Raw genomic sequence first — 21,565 nt, 5'->3', positions numbered from 1 at the left:
ACAAGACACAGATGTCCTTTAGTAAGGTGGTAGAAAATATTTCATGGTAGCCAACATAAAGTTCATTTTAGCTGAGAAATAAGCATTTTATAGTGAAAGTTAGCTGTTAGGTCCTGATTCAATAAAGAATTGAATTTAAGCATGTGCTTAAATGCTTTGCTGGATTGTGAAAAATACCACTTATAACACACCACTAATTTTAATAAAGTGAATAAATATATCCCAGGGATCTCAAACTCAAATCACCACGAGGGCCACATGAGGACTAGTACATTGGCCCGAGGACCGCATCACTGAAATCTTTTCATACAATGATAGAAAAGTGTAGTCAAACATGAAGAAAAGGAGAGTAATATAGAAGAGTAATATAGTATGCTATTAAAAGTCAAAGTAGTAACTTTTTAAAAACTAATGTGAAGAGGGGGTTTAATAAAATATAAACACCTGTAACTATTTCTTATGTGGTCAGTAACACTGATGATGATATAACAGTCTGTCAACATAGCTGTAATGGCAGGAACTTTTTAAAGTAACTATTCATACAAAATATGTTGCCACTTTTAACAAACATTCTTCCCAACTACTCATAGCAAAGAATCATACATGCTGAACTTCATACCTCAGATTGCTTGTCTAGTCCATGAGGCCCCACCCCATCCCCGCCCCCATCCCAACCCCTTCCCAAATCCCATCCCCGCCTCTTCTCTGCCTCCTCCCCTGAGTGCGCTGCATCCCCGCTCTTCCCCCCTCCCTCCTGGAAAGTCCTAAGTGCTGCCAAACAGTTGTTTGGTGGCAGGAAGCACTGGGAGGTAGGCAGAGGAGCGGGGACGTGGTACGCTGGGGAGGAGAGGGGGCGGGGGGTGAGGGGAGCTTGGTCTGCTGGTGGAGTCAGCACCTATGGTGGGCTGCAGGAAATAACTCCGTGGCCTGCATGCGGCCCGTGGGCCGTGTGTTTGAGACCCCTGATATATTCCCTCTCTGATACAGTGGTACTCTCTTATCTCCTAAATTCATTCTATGTGGTGGATGCCACCTATATGGATAACTGGTGAGTCCTCATCTGCTAGTAATCCAAGTGACAGCCAATCCAGAAGGAGAGATTTTATGCCCAATACCACCACCTCCTCTCCTGACTTGCAGGCTTCTCCAGTTCTCACTGAAAGAAGATGGTTTGTCTCTGCTGAGGCACCATCTTACATCCAGGTCTCAATAGAGCTTCTGAATATGGACCAGAGTAGAACAAAACAAAAACTCCTTCCCAGAAAAATGATAGCTGAAACTGCCCCTTCTATGTGCTTCTCCTCTGCAGTCTTTGGCAGTGAGTCCATTCTACCCCAGACATAAAACAAGAAATACTGTATTCTCAAATCTTTTAGCTGGGGTAGTATGTGAAAAGAGAGCTGGTCTTTAGCTTATGCAGAACTCAAATCACTAAGGCTTTTTAGATCAGAACCAATACTTTGAATTGCATCATGGCTGCCTCTTGGGTCAGCTGTAATATGTTCCCTGTGAGCTGCCACTTCTGCACCAGCTGAAGTTTACAAATGGTTTTCAGGTGTAGCCCCCAATGAAGTGCTTTGCTGAAGTCCAGTAGTCAGGTGAGAGAGGCAAAAAATAACTGTGCCAAGTTCCACATCTAAACGGAATGATCACAACCTTCCAGTCAAGTACAGATAGAAAGTATACTTTTAACCAGTGGTATCTGGACATCCAGCAAGAAACCTTAGCTGCAATCTTGTGTAACAAAAGCCGCAGCCCAGGGAGCAGAAATTCTCTGCCATTTCCAGCTATTACTTCCCCATGCCTAACCAGCTTTCCCTTATTTCGGCTTCCCACTAGTTCTCATCCCGACCATTTCAGTTATATGCTGGGCATATCAGTCAACTGCACTTTCTTCATCGAGTGAAATAGTCATAGAGCTGTGTATTATCCATACACTGTCGGGATTATAGCTCAAACAGCACACTGTTCGAAACCACAAGTGCTGTTCATCTCAGTGAGTTAATATTTCTATTATTTCTAATAATTTGCTCTTTGTCTTCTCATTAATTTGGAAATATTACATATGGCTTCCTTTTTAAAAATAGAACACATTGAGCAAATACAGCATGTTGTTTTTTTTAAAAAGCTTATTGACTAATTATGTACCTTTTATTAATATCCTTCAGGGCCAGCTGCACAACAGTAACGCTGTGCTATGCTTCGAGATGTCATGGGAAAAACCTTTCGACTTCTGGGGTATACCATTCAGTATGGATGCATAGCACACTGTGCCTTTGAGTACCTTGGAGGAATTGTTGTGGTAATTTATGTTTTCATGCTAATAAGGATAATGGGTTTAATCAGAACTTTATTATAATAGTGAAAAGTTTTAGTAGTATCAGCATTTTAACATCATACTTCATTTCTGCGGATACAACGTCTAAGACTATTAGTGTCCAGTTTTGTTTGTTTGGTTTTTGTTTTGGATTAACTAAACAACCACTTCCTGGCTGCAGGAGTTGGCCTCATTACAGGCCTAATATTGCAAAGTACTTAGCTCCTCAAGTTCCACTGAAGCCAATGACAGTTAAAGGCATTGAGCACCTTGCAGAAAGTTGGGACCACAAATAGCTCTTTAAAAAAGCATTTTTTCCCAATCCTGCTCTTAGCGCTACCAGCACTAAGCCTAGTAAACCTGGCACCCCAGAAATTGGTGGGAGTTGATATTGTAGAGCTACTGTCACAACTTCATTGTCACTCCCTCTCATAATGGCTGAGGAAAGGATCAAGGCGGGAGGACCCTGCAGATTCTCCCCACAACTTCCTGATGATCCTTGGCTGCTGTAATGGCCTTTTGGGATTGTTGGCAGCTGGTGCAGTATAGAGCAATCTTTCTGGAGATCAGAGTAGACTGATGCACAATGTATTGATATTTCCATAACACTTAAGTTGTGGGAGCTCAAAAGGAACCTTTATACACTCCCTTTTCAAATGTGTCTCGTACTCCTTGGCCACACCTAAAGAACTAGTCTAGTGTTTCCCCCCAAATTATAGGTTTTTGGTGACTTGTTTGCAAATAATTTAATCTCGTAAGTATTATGCAAGTTAAAATATTTTGCAAATAGTGTGTTTTTTTTGTTTTTGTTTTTTTTTAATTTACAGTGTTCTGGACCTTCAATGGAACCAACAATTCAAAATTCTGACATTGTCTTTTCGGAGAATCTTAGCCGCCATTTTTATTGCATTCAGAAGTATGTTGCTTTGTTTAGATTAATGTTTAGTTTTCTAAAGTTTGTCATGATAATGAATATCTCTCTGTCTATTGCCTTTCCAATGTATTTCCTATGGCAACTAACTGTCTCTTGTCTTTTTTCCTGTATTCATCTTCTTTTAATTTGTTTTTGTAAGTGCCAGTCTCATTTCACTTTATTTCTAGAAGAGAAGACAGATTGAAAGTTTTGCTTTTAGTCTCACAATACAAGATTACTTCACTCAGAGTTCTCCTGGGACGTCGTGCATGTCACTTTTGGAATTTTGGCCAAAAGACTGAAAATCCCTTGTGTCCTTCCAACCATGTTTCTCACACGACCATCACACTGAATAAGACTTCCTATTTTTCCTTTATCTTGTCCTATATGTGGAGCTGCTAGTATTGTTGTTTCCAGGCAGGAAGTTAAGGGAGAGCTTCTCACTAGAAATGATGAAAGTACCATTTATTATATTGTCCCCATGCCACCTTATTATTTTATGGAGCACTGCATGTGTACATAGTGGTCGTTAGCCACATAAAAAACAAGGCCCTTTCCCTGACTATTGTAGTTTACAATCTAACGCATGCAGAACAAAGAGTAATGGTCTCAAGTTGCAATGGGGAAGGTTTAGGTTGGATATTAGGAAAAACTTTTTCACTAGGAGGGTAGTGAAGCATTGGAATGGGTTACCTAGGGAGGTGATGGAACCTCCTTCCTTAGAGGTTTTTACGGTCAGGCTTGACAAAGCCCTGGCGGGGATGATTTAGTTGGGGAATGGTCCTGCTTTGAGCAGGGGATTGGACTAGATGACCTCCTGAGGTCCCTTCCAACCCTGATATTCTGTGATTCTAACTAAGGGATGATAGGGTAAACAGAAGTAGTGTAGGGGATAACAGACTCTTAGAAATAGACATTGGAAGGTTTCCTGAAAGAAGAGGGTTTTGTAGAGGATTTGAAGAAGGTTGGTGTGTATACAAGAAACTTTGCTGATCTGTGTATAGTAGGCAGCAAACACACTGATGTAAATGGTTTTTACTTGTTCAGGGCATTGTCAGATGACAATCAGCTGTATTTTTGTTATTCAAGTACTATACATTCAATCTCTTCAAATGTGCTTTTTAAAACATATATAGAATAATTGGTCCTTTTAGCTGAATTGTCATGGAAAAAATAGAGATTATAGGCAGTGTTTCTCAACATGAAATAATATTAATTTAATTAAAAACTATGTAATTATTAGTTGTATATATATTCATTCAAAGATTGTTCTATACTGACATTTCTTTACAATTTGTTCCCCCAGAGGTGATATTGTAATTGCAAAAAGCCCAAATGACCCCAAATCAAATATCTGTAAAAGAGTAATTGGCTTGGAAGGAGACAAAGTCTGTATAAGCAGTCCTTCAGATTTCCGTAAGAGTCACAGTTATGTAAGTATACCTTTCTCTTTTGTAAATCATATCAAGAATTACTTAATATGCAGTCAACATTATTAAAGTAGAAGCTGCTACTTCATATTTAAATATTGATAATTTTTGATGATGTGTAGCTGACTTTTCTTATGAAATTTTATTCTTAATGTGCATTCTTGTTTACTGTATGTCAGACAGTCTTCACAATCGGCATCTTCCATAGTGCTTGAGTCCTAAAAAAATGAAGTGCTGGAACTGCCAGGCCCAGCTCCCTGCTGTGGAAGAAGAGATGGCGGCTCAGTAACCAGGGGGAACCGAGGGGGACTCCCTCAACATGGCTCTCAGCTGCAGGTTACTGAGCCACCACTTCGCCTTCCAGAGTGGGCCCAGAAGTGGAAGAGTTGGAGGAGGCAGCATGAAGGAGATGTTATCTCTGCCTCCTCCATCTCTTCCACTTCCAGGCCCACTTCAGAAGGAGAGATGGCTGTTTCTTTCTCCTTCTGGAGTGAGGAGCAGGGTCAGAAGTACTGGAATGCTATTCCAGCTCCTCCAAAAAGGGCTGGAACGCTGTTCCTGAGCATTCCAGCATAATTTGAGTGGTGGTCCTCCATATCTATAGCAACTGGTGGCAGACCAGATCTTTACTCTGTTCTTTGCTTGGAACTGCCTTTTTGGAAGAACTTTCCAGAATTTTCTGCCTCCAAATGTACAGATGGCAGACTCAAGGACTCCCTTTTATAGCAGTATTTTCTCAGTATTTTGAAAAGAACTTTGACTAAATTTCACACCGGTTTCTCATTGGCTTTGAGGAGTTTTGCTGCAAAACTACTATTTTTTTTCCCATTTAGTTTTCTGAAAAAGCACTTGGTCTTAACCCTCTGAGACAGCAACAGGAAGCAGAAGGGCAAGAAATGTTCCCCATTGCTCACACCATTTCCCAACTAGCATGTTCTCCTAGGAAATCCTTAAACTTCATTGCAAGGCTCTGCTGTAAATAATTTGAGTTGAATAGCACTTTAAAACTTATATCTCGTTAGTGTCCATAGCTGAAAAATACTATTATTCTAGAATATTCTTCTTGGGGGGCAGTCCAAAGCCTGGGCTCAGAGCAAAGATTTGGTCTGTCTTCAGTTGCCATGGAGACAGGAACACTCACTGAAAAGACTCTCTCTCTGACCTGGAAGGTTTTATAAAGAAAATTCACAGGTAAGACACCATTCTCCTTTATCCCATAAATTATAGTGAACAATGTTTTCTGAGACTAGCGGCCTGATCCTGTGAAGTGATTAGTAAACTCAACTTCCACTGAAGATAGATCTCAAAAGTAGTTAATAGTTTACCTAATACCTTTTTATGTTACATATTATACATTAATATATTTGATCTTTTAAAATTTATCCTGGTAAGTGTACTGTACTTTGGTACCTCTCAGTTTGTTGTATTAGGCTATGTACATATGTATTGTATGTATGTTGTATTAGGAAATGATTGAATATACGATCAGTACATTCAGTCATAAACTCTTTAATGAGCAAAGACTATTAATCATGTTGAATATATGTTGTTTTTGTTAGACTGCCAAATTCATTTCAGAGGAAAATTTTAACATAACCTTACAGTATTTTAATAATTCGCAATAAATAGTCCAATGTGATGGTGTTTTTATTCTTATTAAAATGTACTACTTTTTCTCCTTTTATGGGAGCAGGCTTTGCAGCACTTAACCTTCTTTTTGGCTAAACGGTTTGTAAGCTTGTTTGTTGGAGGGGAATCATGACACATTGAGTGACTTGCGAAGCAAGAAATACTAAGGATTGAGCAAATTAGTACCTTCCCCCCTCCCTTTCTTTGATTCTGGTGTCCACCAACTAGTGGTTAGATATTATAGTAAGTTTACTCAGTTAGTAGAGACACTATCTGATACCAGTAGAATCTGTGTAGCATCTTTATCACAGTTGAGACTTCAGTTGCTTCTAGGAAACTGCTGACTGTGAGCCAGAAAGAAATGACCTCCTATCCATTTTTGTAGGAATTGTGTTCAGCTTGCATCAGCTAGAAGCAGGAGCAGTGCCAGGGTTTTTGCTGCCCTAGGCGGCAGCGCTCCTCCTCTGAGCATTCGGCGGCGGGAGTCCTTCCACTCCGCATCTTCGGAGCACTTCAGTGGCGGATCCCGGAGCGAGTGAAGGACCCGTCGCTGAATTTCCGCTGAAGACCTGGAGCGAAAGGACCCCCTGCCACCGAATTTCCACTGAGGACGGCAAAATGCCGCCCCCCAAATCCTGCCACCCTAGGCAACCGCCTAGGGTCGCCTAGTGGAAGCGCCAGCCCTGGCTAGAAGTTACTGTTGGCATATATTACAGATTCTAAGCTTGTGATCTCTGTGCTCATCAGTACCACTATACCTGAGACCTAAAACCTAAGTGTGTTCTAAAATCTAGTTCTACTACCCTCCCTAAATTTGTTCTTGAATTCACTTCTGTGTGTAAATGGGAAGGAGGGTATGTGATCCTTTATTATTAGGCATTGATATCACTTTAAAAACAGTGCTTCTTTGAGAAATGGAGGGAAGAAAAGAGAGGAAGATAGCTGCTGATCACAAAATGGCACCCCATCAGAAGAGTGAATCTATAGTTTGAAAAAGTCTATTTTCCTTCCTTGTTCATTTCTCCTTTGGCATGTTCAAGCATTGCAAATGAGTATTTTACCTTCTTCAATACAAATTCCATCAAAAATGTATCATAAATGAAGTTGACTAAAACAAAAAAAATCATCCTTGTTTGCCAGATTCTCAAGCCATGTCCCTATTATGAATTGCCAGGCTCCTACACCTCCCCGTCCCATCCCATCCACCAGAGTACTTGTGTTGTTAGTGATCTTAAACCAGCATTCATATTTTTTTCATAGTAATGGCCTTTTCTCTTTTCCCAGGCATTTTCTTAAATTATTGAATTTAAGATTTAGACGTTACTTTTTAGCTATAAATTGAGTCTGGCAGGAAATAGACTATTCACAAAATTTCAGATATTTGGACAAATGCATAGTTGTAAAGAATATCAACAGTTACGATGCAGTGAAATTGGGTCATGGCATGTTAATCCTTGTTAAATATGTAGCTAATTTTAAATTTTTACAAATGAGAGAGAGCATTTTTCTGAAAATGGCAAACAGTATAACCCAGACAGCTATGGATCTTAAAGATGAACTGGAAAGTTAAAATGAAAACTGAGTGAAAGTCCACAAATATGCGTTGAATTGCCCCACAATGAAATCCTTTTCTCCCTGTTTCTACTACTTGGTTCTCTGAAGACATTCCAGAATGTCAGCATTATGACATCAACTACTAGAAGTCTCACTGTAACAGATGATATTTGATGTCACAGAATGGTGGCATTCTGGGGTATGTTCAGAGACTCAAAGTATCAAAAAGGCTTTACAATTGCAAAAAGATGTTAGTGTAAGTGGAAACATTTATTTCTGTGTAGAGTAATTCATATTCATCATCTATTTCTGGACATAACTGAATTTTTATTTTTGCTTTTCAGTGTATTTGTATGAACACTAGAGCCATTTGCTCCAGTACTCTAAAGTCCACCCATCATCACGTGTAAACAGTGATTTATTTAACATTAAAAAAGTTTCTCACTGAGAATTTTACAATAGAATTTTAGACACTGTAATTTGCTTAGCCAGCATTTTTCTATGATATATTTGTATTTAAATAAACGTTTTCGCCCTCACAATCTAGTTTCTCCTGCTTGATCATTGCACTGACGTCATAATGCTATATTTGACATGACTTCTTTAATTATGGACATAACTGCAATACCCTCTGAAGCACACTGTCACTGAGTGTTGTCCTCAGTCTCAAATTCAATACAGGATCAAATAAGATCTTTAATACTGCTGTAGGACTCCTAGCTTCTAGATTTCCTGACTTCTACATGCTTTAAAACACTCAGCTTTATTATTGTATTAAAAAAAATTCCATTTAGTTTACTGATATGAGAATGTTTTAGTAAAATGATTTTTAAAACCATTTTTAAAGGGTGAACTATCCAAGGCTGCACTTTGCCTCTTATCGTGAAAGAAAAACAGATTTACAGGGGCATTTCTTTCTGAAAATATACCGATCACAAATATGTTTCTGAGTTGGCTGGCTTTGACACCAGTATATACCTCACCATTAAAAATTTGTTAAGAATGTGGGTGTATATACATTTTTCTTTGAGTGCTTGTTCATGTCAATTCCAGTCAGGTGTGTGCATGTACACGTGCACAGTAGCCGGAAGATTTTTCCCCTAGCAGCAACTGTAGGGTCAGCCTGGGCGTCCCCTGGAGTCGTGCCTTCATGGCGCCCATTATAGAGCCCTGCTGCCCCTACCCCCCCTCAGTTCCTTCTTACCGCCAGTGACAGTAGCTGGAACTTCCCCTTGCTCTTCTCTTGCTTCAGCAAGTGGATTAGCAGTGCTTTATATCCTGTACATAGTTAGTTTCCAGTAGTTAGTATTGTTTAGTAGTTCTTTATAAGTTTCAGATATGGGTCGTTCCCCCCCAATCCCCTACCATTCCCCCTCACATTTGTTATCGGGGCATGCCGCGATCCCCGGACTTTAAGACTTGCCAGATTTGCGCGAAGCGCATGCCAAAAAGTGACCCCCCACATCTCCTGCTTACGGTGCCTGGATGAGGATCACGCTGCAAGATCTGTCGGGAATTCCAACCGAGAACCATTCAGTAGAGGGAGGAGCGTCTCAAAATTCTCCTTATGGATGCAGCTCTCTGAGCTCAGTCAGATCCAGGCGCCAGGGATCCTGCTCCAGCAGGCTGTCTTCGGCGTGAAGCACTCCGGCACTATCTTTGAAGGATCCAGTGCCAAAGAAAGATGCTGGCAAGGAAGCTCAGCACCGTCATGGAGCCTCTTGGGGACATTCCAGTCTTCAGCACCTGTCCCAATCGCCGGCGTAGAAGAAAAAGAGGTTGGAGAGAGGCTGATCTCCCTCAGCAAGACCTAGGGACCAGCCACCAGTGGCACCTCAGTCAGACCACGGCTCAGGGATTCAGAGTAGGGCCATGTTGACACCTGCCCAAGCAAGGCAGTCAAGTCCGGGCCCGTCTCGCTCACCACACCCATCCTACCATTTCCGTCCACCCCAGAGACTTTCGAGGTGGTGAAGGACCTAATGAGGCTCACGGTGCCGTTCTCGCCGCCAAGACAGGAGAGTGTCTTGGCACTGCAGGTTCCATCCCGGCACCCCGTGCAGTCAAAGGGAAAGCTGGCGATGATGGCACGCTGATCCCCATCACCTTGGCACCCTTCTACTCCAGCACTGCCATCCCGGAGCGCAGTTGGTTCTATGCTTCTCGATGCTCTACCTTGAGAGGAGCAGCGCCATTCTGGTTCTCCTACTCGGAGTCGGACTCATACCGCTCCGACTATAGCAGGAGCAGAAGATCCTCCTCATGGCACCATAGGCGGTCCCGCCCAATGCAGTGGGCTCCTCAATGGCAAAATCCACCACAGTGGCCCTTTTGGACTTCGTGGGCTTTCCATCAAGCCCGGGGTCACAGACAGGGGTTCCGCTTGGGTGCAGCACCAGTGGCATCTGCGATGTTCATTCCGCCACGGTTGGCACTGGAGCCAGTGCCTCAGTCATTAACACTGGCACCGACTGCAGCACTGACATCGACCACTTCGGCACCGGAGGAATTGGCGGCTACAGTGCACCCTCAACACCGACACCGCCTCAGTCATTGGCGCTGGCTGCGATGGTGCCTACAGGAACCCCGGTGTACATGCTCCACTAGCCACTGGCACTAGTGTGGGGCCCAACGTCAGCACAGACACCCGTGCCTGTCATAGCACTGGGACTAGGCCAACTTTCTGCAGTTCCCACAGGGTGAAGAGATCCCTTGGGTGGGAACGGTAGGGAACAATCCTCCCCTGGTGCTTTCCTTCTCCTCACCAGATGAGGCCCTGCCCGTATCGCCTTACCGCTGATAAAGAAAATCATGGACATGACCAATACCCTTTGGCAGACCCCAGCCTTGCTGTTACCTACGGCCAAGTGCAATGAGCTCCGGTACTTTGTGCCCTCCAAGGGCTATGAACACCTCTATTCCCACCCTCAGCCTGATTCCCTGGTGGTGGATGCCACTAACCAGTGGGAGAGGCAAGGATTTCAAAGCCTTCGCCCAAGAATAGGGACGCCAAAAAATTAGACGGGCGAAAGGTTTACTCCATGGGGGGACTGCAACTCCGAATATCCAACCAGCGGGCCATCGTCAGCAGGTACTTCTACAATGCCTGCTCTGTGATGGCTAAATTTACGGAGTTGCTTCCCCTCAGACTGCCACGCTGAATTTGGTTGAGGAAAGGAGACTGATCTCCAGAGCATCCCTTGAGGCGGCACTTGACGGAGCAGATGCGGCAACCAGTTATGGCTACTGGAGTGAGAAGGGGCTTGTGGCTCCAGGTTTCTGGCCTCTCCTATGAGGTACAGCAAACCATCCAAACCTGCCTTTGAGGATGAGACTCTCTTCTCAGAGAAGATGGTCAAAAGGCTAAACAGTCTTAAAGATTCCAGAGCCACCTTCAGATCCCTGGGCTGCTATACTCCTTCAATGCAGTGGAAACACTTCCACCCGCAGCCCCAGCAGTGGTTCGGTCAGCAGACCTGCCAAGACGGGTCCAGAAGGAGGAATTGGAATGGCAGGAGAAGGCCGCACCAACCCTCTGGCTAGGGCTCAGGACAACCCAAGCCATCTTCAGGGGCCAAGCCAGCCTTTTTAAGGCATAGTCAATGACGGTGTACCACACGTGACAATGGATCCACCCCGCCTTACCTTCTCGTCCCGACTAATCCCTTTCTACCATTCATGGTCCCGTATCACCTCAGACCGATGGGTGCTCCACACAGTAGGCAGGGGATATTCCATCAAATTGTGTGCCCTTCCACCCCCCTTCCCCGCCCCTCTTCAGGGACCCTTCTCACGAGCAGCTCCTTATCCAGGAGGTGCAGTTGCTCCTGCCAACAACGCTAACGCCATTCATTGGGGTGGAAGCTTTTTGTCGGCAGGAGAGCCAACAAACAGCGGCTTTTAATGACACGGCTGTAATGACACAGCCCTGTTGCTAAAAGCTGCATAGTATAGACATAGCCTAAGTCTCATTGACTTGAATGGAGCTTCAGCAACTGTTTAAAGTTAAGTGTGTATTTAAGTGCTTTCTTACACCAGGGTCTTAATGGCATACTTGCTTCAAGGGATAGGTTAAATCAGGTGCATAAACCTCTGCCTATTTGCATAAAAAAGGAAACTGAATTTCCTGTATTCAGAGAACTCTTAAAAAGGAAGCATAAGCTCGTAGAGAAATTAGGAACATGCAGTTTTCCTTATCAGTGGGATGTAATATGAATAATGCAGTACAGACCCATTTACACGCGGATGTCGGGAGTCAAGCCGTCATGACCTCGTGTTAATGGACCATGGGTTAAGAGGGCCATGCTGAAATATCTTAAGATACCTATATATACATGCATAATTATCTAGGATTACATACGCATTCACAGCGTCCCAAATACTGCAGGCCTATCTGTTAACAGCGCTTCACAAGAATATACATTCAAATGTGTAATCTAATAAAAACATTATTACTGCTACACAGCGGTGAAAGTAACTCAGGACACTTACTGATATGGGGCAGGGGTGGCTATGGCCCCCGGAAGGGGTGGAGCTAGGGGTCAGCATACCCCAGCCAGCCCTTCCAGGCCGCCTGGTCCATGCCACCAGGGGTTCCTGTAGCGATTTAAAGGGCCCGGGGCTCTGGACGCCGCTATCGCAGCAGCGGTGTCCAGAGCCCTGGGCCCTTTAAATCGCCGGCCCCGGGGCAGCTGCTCCCTTTGCCCCCACCCAGCCATCGGTGGCCGAGGGGGGGGGCAAAAGGGGCAGGGACCGTAAAGCACTGCAGGGTTCTTTGCCGTGGCAGCGCTTTAATGTTGCTGCTCCTCCCCCCTCCCCATCGGCAGTCCAGCACTGCCGCGGCAACGATTTAATGTCCCTGCCCTTTTTGCCGCCCCCGTCGGCGGCCCTGCTGGTAGGGTTCCTACCAGCAGGGTCACCGATGTGGGGGGAGGGGGCTGGGAAGAGGCAGCAACATTAAAGTGTTGCTGCAGCAAAGGACCGTCCTTAAAGTGCTGCTGTGGCAGCACTTTAACGTTGCTGCCCCTCCCCACCCCCGCATCGGCGGTAAAGCCATATAACACATTTCCACTCCGCTCTTCCTGTCCATTTCTATGTCAGTGAGTTAGTGAGCAAATCTGTTGCGCTACATAGCAAGTTCCTGTACCGTGTGTTAACGAGTCTCGCATGTTAAATAGGTAGCACTGGAAGGCATGGCGCTACCGCCTGTTAAGCGGATTCGTGCATAAATGGGTCTGTACTGTAATTTGGTAACTGTCTTTCATTTATTGGTAGAGGGAAGTGTTAACAAATACATAGAGAAATAAATATACGTTATTATAGTAGATGATTTCAGTAAACACTTCCTTGTAAAGATTATTGTTTGCTACTTTATCATAAGAAAATGTGGTTTGACTTGTAAAGTATAAAAATGGAGCTTATTTGAGGTGACTCTTCTGATATTTAAATGCATTATAAAACAAATAATCTTGTAATTTGTTCAGTTCAATTGCAAAAAAACTATATCTTGGGAGTTAGTAAGGAAATGGCTTGTTAACAATTAAAATTTGGAATACTTTTTATTAAAGTTATAACAAAACACTAGCTAATCATGATTTAAATTTTCTAATTCCTTTTTGTAAAACTCTAGTATGTAAACCAGGATTATAATTCAAATCCTGAATATCCTATTGTTGTTTTTGCCTTTGTTTTAATGCCATTTACCTTAGCTTTAATTTCTTTCGTACCAGATGTTCGGTTACTGCAGCTCTTATTTACAAACTAAAAAAGTGAAAGGGAAATCATCAGAGTAAAACAGCTTGTACATCATAAGCCACCAATATGCTAAGCCCTTGTGTCACTTAAACAGAAGTAGTACCTAATAATATCATTTAATACAGCTAAGGTCTGTAAATAAGGAACTTGCTTTTTGCAAGTTATAGTGATAAAAAGCTGAGATACAAATCCATTTCTCAGCAACACTCCCCTGATAATCAATCACAAAACACTGCTAATGCTGTGACTCTAGCTGATGTGGGGGAAATATGTTTACTTTGTGCTAAAGTGAGGTTCATTGCGGAGATGACATGGGCCTTTCATCCTGTAGCTAACTCCAGAGCTAACATAATTCTGAAGATAATGTGCCTTATTATGTTTACACATATGAGAAGTGGTCTTGTTCAGAGCTGTTAAGTCTCAAACATAGTCTGTGTCAAATGCAGTGAGCACTTTTACTATGAACACTGAGAATAATTTAATGTTAATGTAAACAATATATTAGTTGCTGAGACCTAAAATTTCAAAAGACGCTGTTAGTGATTTTAGGATCATTGTTTGGGTGCTCAAGTTGGTACATTGAGCAGTTTCAGAGATTGAGTTCTCAGCACTGTCTAACAATCGGCCTCTTTAAAGTGCTCCACATTGGGCACTCAATAATTGAAGAACCTCAAATCACTAGTTCTTCTTTGAGAACTTGTCCATACAGATCCCATTATAGATGTATATGCCCCATGAATGCAAGCCTGGAATCTTTTAGCCAGCAGTGTATTTCGCAGCTGAGTATGCCCCCTGCATGGGCATAAAGGGCAGAGCAGCCCTAGTCGTCACTATGCATAAGTTGCAGCAAGATGGAGCTTAGGGTGACCAGAGAGCAAGTGTGAAAAATCAGGAGAGGGGCTGGGAGGTAATAGGCACCCATAGAAGACAAAGCCTCAAATATTGGGATTTTCCCTATAAAATCGGGACATGTGGTCACCCTAATGGAGCTACACAGTGTCACTGTCTGCTTCCCCATTAGTATCTTAAATAGTATTAGGACAGGGTTTTTAGATACTCTGTGTTGCTGCTTTTTAGTATGATGTTTTACTTAGTGCCCATTTGAAAAAAAATATTTTAAAATGTATTTTTTTCCTGACACTCTTTGTATTGATGGTGCAGGTCATGGCTAAGTCTCTATCTCTGGGCTTTAAAATCTGCCCTGCTTGTGAATCAGGTATGTCTGTGAGTGATGGGTGTACACAGATTGTTGCTAGAGCTAGAGGGAATTTTTCAGGAAAACATTTTTTCATAGGAAAAGGGCATTTCATCAACATAGAAACTTTTCACAGGAAAGGGATGGTTTCGATGAATTTCCTGTTTAAAAACATTTTTGAAAAATGTTTCAGAATTGTCAGAACAACCTACTCTGACATTTTCAAAATGAAATGGTCCATTTTTTGTTCAGAAATGTAAGTTATTTTATAAGTGGGTGAGTAAAAAAAGTTTTGAAATTACTGAAACAAAACATGTTTGACCCAGGCTGAATGTTTTTTTCAGATTTTTGGTTTGCAAATTTTTTTGAGGTTTTGACTTTTTGTCCTGATTCAGGATGGGAAAATGTTTCAAAATCTCAGTGCTTGCAGGATGAGAAAAATGTTTCTGCTCAGCTCAACTTGTGATGCCCGTTTAAAAGTGTTTTTAATGATGAAGTCAATGAGAGGAATGTTTTAGACTCTGAAGTTCTTCCTCCGCATAGTCTACTGTTTTGAAACCTATGCTAGGAGCTAGGAGGTCTTCTGCCTCTAAGAGACCTCTTGCTTCTCAAAAGCTTGCTGAGCTTTCCCTTCCATCCTCCTCAAGTCAATGAGTGGCTCCTACTGCCTGTGGTAGGAAGTAACAGGGATTTTCTGATGTTGCTTGACAGTGATCACCATCCCTGGTACTAGACAAGAAAAAATCTGTCTCATCATTCTAAGTTTCCAAGCCAGCTCCTTCCAAACTGGATCGGCACCATGTCACTTCAGAAACTGGAATCCTGCTCTTCCCTTTGGTATCACATCAACAATCCACTGTGACTGACACTGCTACTTTGGTAACACAGATTGCTTTTACAACTTCTGTGGACATAGTGGTTATGCTGGATCTGGAGCCTCCACTCTTGGATGTTTCTCCTGTTTCTACTTGCTCTGTGTCCCTTCCAATACCAGAACCAATGATACAGATTATGAAAATCTTGCTATGACTATCATCTGCAGTACCAACATGTTTCTGAGACATTGGAGTCTGGATTTCCTTGTTCTGTTGCAACTCCTCAGAGAGCTGCATCATTTATGGAGGAAAATCTGCTTGTTTGCATCATCATCATTTCATAACAGTAGAAACACTTCTAGATTTTTTTTGTTGTCTCAGCCTCGTTCCTGAAAGGGATTAAGAAGGAGCCCCTCTCGTGATAGATCCCATTCTTTTGAGAGGTTTCAAGCATCTTGATTTCCACCTTTATGGCATCATATGCCTGCCCATTATGGGATGCAGTTTTAGCCTTACCGGTCAGGGTGGAACACTCAACATCTCTGGATCCTTATTCATCTAGACCAGGGGTCTCAAACTCAAATGACCACGAGGGCCACATGAGGACTAGTACATTGGCCCGAGGCTGCATTACTGACACCTCCCGCCGCCCTCACCCCGCCCCCACCCCAGCCCTTCCATGAGGCCCCACCCCTGCCCCGCCTCTTCCCAACCCCTTCCCCGAGATCCCCACCCCAACTTCGCCCCCTCCCTGCCCTCAGGGGGTGCAGGAGGGGTGTGAGGTGTGGCAGGGGCTCAGGGCAGGGAGTTGGGGTGTGGGGTGCAGGAGGGGTGAGGCAGGGGGTCAGGGCAGGGGTGAGGGGTGGAGGGGATTCAGGGCAGTGGGTTGGGGTGAGGGGTGCGGCAGGGGTGCAGCAGGGGGTTCAGGGAAGTGGGTTGGGGTGCAGGAGGGGTGCAGCAGGGGGTTCAGGGCAGGGGGTCGGAGTGCAGGGTGCGGCAGGCAGCTCAGGGAAGGGGGTTGGGGTGCAGGAGGGGTGTGGGGTGCGGCAGGGGGTCGGGGTTCAGGAGGGGTGCGGCATGGGGCTCAGGGCAGGAGGTCCGGCTGCATGAGGGGTTCGGGGGGCGGGCTCTGGTCCGGCACACACCGGGGGCAGGGCAAGCTCCCTCCCTGCCCGTCTGCCCTGCCGCCGCGCCGCTCCGCTCCGGGATGTGTGTATTGCTGTTGCTTCAGGCACCACCCCCAGCATCTCCCATTGGCCAGGAATGGGGAACCGCGGCCAATGGGAGCTGCTGGGGGCAGTGCCTGAAGCAACATCAACACACACAGCAATGTCCCTCCCTGTTCCCCAGGTTCCAGTCGCTTCCTGGAGCGGCACGAGGGCAGGGCTGGCTGGCAGGGTGGGGCCCCGGGTTTGAGACCACTGATCTAGACCCAGATCTAGGAATCAATCATCTCCTAAGGAACAATCTAAGACAGTGCAGCCATCTAACCAAGGGTTTGTCTAAGAACTTGAGTAGGCTCCTCATTCTGAGGAGGAGGCTCTTATGGAGGAATGAGAGAATCAGCCCATCGCTATGGCTACATCATCTCCCCGTCCTCCACCCAGATGAAGTGGTTATTTTATCTCCGCAGTGATTTTTTAAGGCCTTTCAGGACCTGCTTAAAAGAATGACAGACGTATCCCTTGAAGTCAATCAAGAAAGGTTCTATAAATTATTCAACATTTTTCATCCAGTCTGTCATGGCTGCTTTCCCACGCCAATAAATGAGGGTATCCTCGAACCTGCTAAAGATTTGTGGCAGACCCTCCACATTGACCTCAGCAACGTCTAAAAGAGCAGACTACGAATACCAAGTTCTCCAAAAAAGATTTGAATATTTCTTTTCACGCTCACCTTTAGTAGCAGCCTGATCCTCTAAGTCAATGGCCAGGGATAAGGACCCCCAAAAGATGATCCTTCTAGGAAGAAAGGTATATTCTTCAGCTCACCTTCAGATGCAGATTAACAATTATCAGGCTGTGGGTGCTAAGTACGACTCTCTCTAGTGAGACAAAAATCTTATAGCTGGGCAAAAAGCTCCCTCACAATATTAATTACCACCAAGTTGAGAACATTACAAGCTTTCATAAAAGACCTTAGTTGGCATATTTTTATATAGAGTAGGATTGTATACAAACAGTTGCTTCAATTGCTTATTCTTTGGAGTTCAGACTTCCTTTTCTGCCCCTGGGGTGTCTGGACCTTCACTGTCACAATATTTACCTACGTTTTTTTCCACAAGGCTCATGACTGCCTTGTGGAGACTAAGGTATGTCTATAGTGGAGCTGGAGGTGTAATTTCCAGTTTGGGTAGACATACCTGTGCTAGTTCTGATTGACCTAGAACTCTACAAATAGAAAGTAGCCTTGGCTGGGTGGGCTAGCTGCCCCAAGTACAATCCTATCTGAAACCCTATGTACGTTTAAAAAAAATTACATTAAAATTTATTATGAACTAATTTTACTTTTAAGTTGCAGTAGCGCAAATTTTCAAATGTATTTATTCAAAACCTAAACTATATTTAAATATTTTTTAAAAAAATCAGGTGGTTTAAATCTCTCCACCCTGGATCTCTAACTATATGTAGGTCCCAAACCTGCAAACATTTATGCATGTTTTTAATATTGCTGCCTTAAGTAATCTCATTAATTCAAGTGAGGCTACTCATGGTTCTCATGATAGCGAAGTTAAGCACATGCATAACAGTTTGTAGGATTGGGGCATTATTTACCATTGTCGGAATCTGACTTATTTCTTAACCTCTGAAGAGTGATGTTGAAAGAAAGCATCTCCTGACCTCCATCTGACTGCCTTATATATTTCAGAGATGGGAATTCCACAATGATCTTGACTACAAAGCAATCGTAACAGTAGTGGAATGTTCAAAAACTTTCTGAACCAGGGCTACCCAGAGGATTCAGGGGGCCTGGGGAAAAGCAATTTCAGGGGCCCTTCCATTAAAAAAAGTTGCAATACTATAGAATACTATATTCTCGTGGGGACCCCTGTGGGGCCCTGGGCCTGGGGTAAAATGACTTATTAATATGCTTTTCAATATTTTAAAGACTCTTATTCTGATCTGACTTCCGTCTCAACAAGAATCCAATTGAAACAGCTCCAAGTTTGTGCAACTTCCCCCTTCCAACATGTAGAGCTATCACTTTTCTGCCATAAAATACCAACTAAATACCAACTAAAAAAGAGAGGTTGGCCAATTTTTTAAAAGTTTGCCTCCAAAATTGCACTGGCAAGTTTTTCCCCAATCAAGCAAAACATGATTGGAATATGCAAATGAATATTTGCCTGAAAAAAAAAAAAAAGGGCAGTTGGATGTGAAGACAGATTGCTCAAACAAAGGTACATGTAATAATAAAACAAATTAATGTGGGCTTGTAATATGCAAATGTTTGCTCATAAAAAACTTTATAGATCCATTGTCAGTGTCTGATTTAAAATTTGGCCCATTCAAACCACTTACAGAAAAATGGTTCTGGAGCAGTTAACGATCCTGACTTTAAAATGCTATTGTGTCTGAAAAGTTGACTTTGTAAAGATGGCATTGTGCGTTTTCATAATCATTATGTCTCACTCACTTATTTCCTCTAGAAATGTGCATAGTTTACAAGTAAAAAGATGAGTCTTCTTGTTTTTTTGTTTTTGTTTTTTCTAATTTCCTACCTCCTCACAAATCTACATAGATCTCTAGCAATCGAGCTGGATTATTTCCATATTGTTCACTTTTACCCAGCAATTGAGGTTTTTCAGGCCAAAGTGTTCCTTCAGCTACACCTGTCTTCAGATTATGCCTTCAATGACACCTGTACAACCCCATTAGCTTTAAGTGGGGATAAATTAAGATTGATCAGTAAGCGATTTTTAGATTGCTGACAGTCCTAGATCTTTATACAATTTATTAGTGCATGCTACATGGAATTTATTAAAATCAGCAATGGACAAAACAAAGTTTACAGTAAATAGTAAATTAATTATTTTGACATAATTTACTGTAATAACTTTCCAGCATCACCTTTAATATAGAAAAATGCTGCAACTGAAATCCTTGCTGGTAGCGCATCTCACAAGTCCAAAGTCCATCTTTATGCATAAGCAGTGAGATGTACTAATAAATCAAAGTGCACTTTGGTCCAGATCCTCAAGGTCTTTAGGTGCCTAACTCTCACTGAGGATCTGGGCCTCTGTGATTTAACATTGTTTCCTTTGAAGGTCATATGATATAACATGGAATTTTAGTATTAAAATCTAAAAATAGGTCAAGACTTAGTTCTTCTGCCTAAACAATCAGATGACTCACATTTTGAGAAAATAATTCACAATATGAGTAAACATTTAACCACAACTAATTTCTAAAATAAAAAGATACTATTATTGCACCGTTGTCACTGTTCCTTATTATAATAGAACAGATCAGGGTCACGGAAGTGTATTCAAATAAATACCCATTTTATAGTGGGTTAGGAATGGTATATTTTATTCATAAGCAGCTCTTGCAGTAAAACCACTCAATGTGTCAAATGAAATGAATAAAATATTCAAAAATACATATGAATTTAAGGCAAAATGGCTGCTGTTCTGTATCTTAAAATATAATATTTCAAATAATTCAAATCTGCAATAATGTTCAGTCACTCAGTAAATCTTCAGTTTCCAGTTCTCATATAACATTACCTGAAGAGAACCAACTGAATTTATACTTATAATTATTGATATCAGATCTACTTTACATTGACTTCTCATGCACATGTTACTACTGTGAGGATGTTTCCAGTGCAGAAGGAAAAGGATAACAACATGAATGTAGAGATTAAAACTTATTTCCAAAATATTGAGTTCTGGTTCTTTTTAGTAGATTTATGGCATTTTAGGCCACTTGGCAGCTTTAAGATGAACAACCTTTATTGTAAACCCAGAAGAATGATGAATGCAATTAGGTGATAAACAGTGTATGAATAGAGTATGCCAATTAAGCTATTTGATACCAACTTTGTTAGATATATGCTGCAGGTTATAGGATAATTAAAGGATTAAGAAAAAATAAATTTTCATTTGTGAGACATGAAATATGCAGTCCTAAAACAGAACTGTTGATCTTTTAGATCTTATGCTTTTCCTTAATTAGATGCAATTTACTTAATCAAATAAATAAATTTTATTAGTACTTAGTAAATGTGTCATTTGATATTGTAGGTTCTTTCATCATATTTCACTTTAATCAAGAAAGTTAACACCTGTGGTTTATTCACAAAAGCTTTTTTTTGTTAAATGAACACCCACAGGCAATGAAGCAATTACATTTGTTGCTTGTACCAAAGTAGGAGGCACTTAAATAGACCTCAGTAGGGATAGATGAGAACTTAGAGACTTTATTCTTTTGTCCAGCACTGAGATTAGCTCTTATCATAGCTCAAGAAGGAAGCCTCTGAACTGAAAAGAAAAAATGGGAATGATTTAGGGTTCTTTTTAAATTTAAAACTTTGATATTGCTCAAGGTGATTAGAATACCTGTGACCTTATGAAAGTTCAGCCTTTGAAAAGCACAGGCTATTGTAGAATTCTGAAAGAAGAGACCACAAGAGCATGAGTGTATAATTCTCTGTGCTTTTTATTTTGGAACAAATACAGCTACTTAATTATTGCTGCATATTTACATGCACGTAAAAATGATAGAGAAAATACACTAAGGCAGTAAATGTTACTTTTTAAAATTCTTTTGATGTTAGATGATTCCATCGTTGTTCATGTTGTACATAGCACATTACTCCTCAGCTATTCCCACAGAAATCAATACAGGCACCTCGTACACAAAACAGAATTGAAGTCAAGGAGACTACTTGAATAGTAAGATATGACTCAATGTGAGTAAGGGTGCAGAATCAGGCCTTTTGTGACTTTTATCC

General features: G+C 42.3%; 1 protein-coding gene across 15 annotated transcripts in view; it reads left to right on the top strand.

The window, feature by feature from the left end:
* Positions 1–21,565, top strand: part of IMMP1L (inner mitochondrial membrane peptidase subunit 1) — a 71,475-nt gene that overhangs the window by 37,606 nt on the left and 12,304 nt on the right. For 14 of the 15 annotated variants that reach the window (XM_034769889.1, XM_034769893.1, XM_034769888.1 and 11 more), the window contains 3 exons: positions 2,169–2,302; positions 3,145–3,233; positions 4,537–4,663. In XM_034769889.1, coding sequence (XP_034625780.1) covers positions 2,198–2,302; positions 3,145–3,233; positions 4,537–4,663 — 321 coding nt within the window. In that variant the 5' untranslated portion in view covers positions 2,169–2,197. Of the gene's footprint in view, positions 1–1,118; positions 1,997–2,168; positions 2,303–3,144; positions 3,234–4,536; positions 4,664–21,565 lie in introns of those variants that run through there. The other variant, XM_034769899.1, reaches the window with a different exon arrangement.

The sequence above is a fragment of the Trachemys scripta genome, chromosome 4 (genome assembly GCF_013100865.1).
Source record: "Trachemys scripta elegans isolate TJP31775 chromosome 4, CAS_Tse_1.0, whole genome shotgun sequence".
NCBI classification, from domain to species: Eukaryota; Metazoa; Chordata; order Testudines; family Emydidae; genus Trachemys; species Trachemys scripta.
This window is presented reverse-complemented; position numbering and strand designations above follow the sequence as displayed.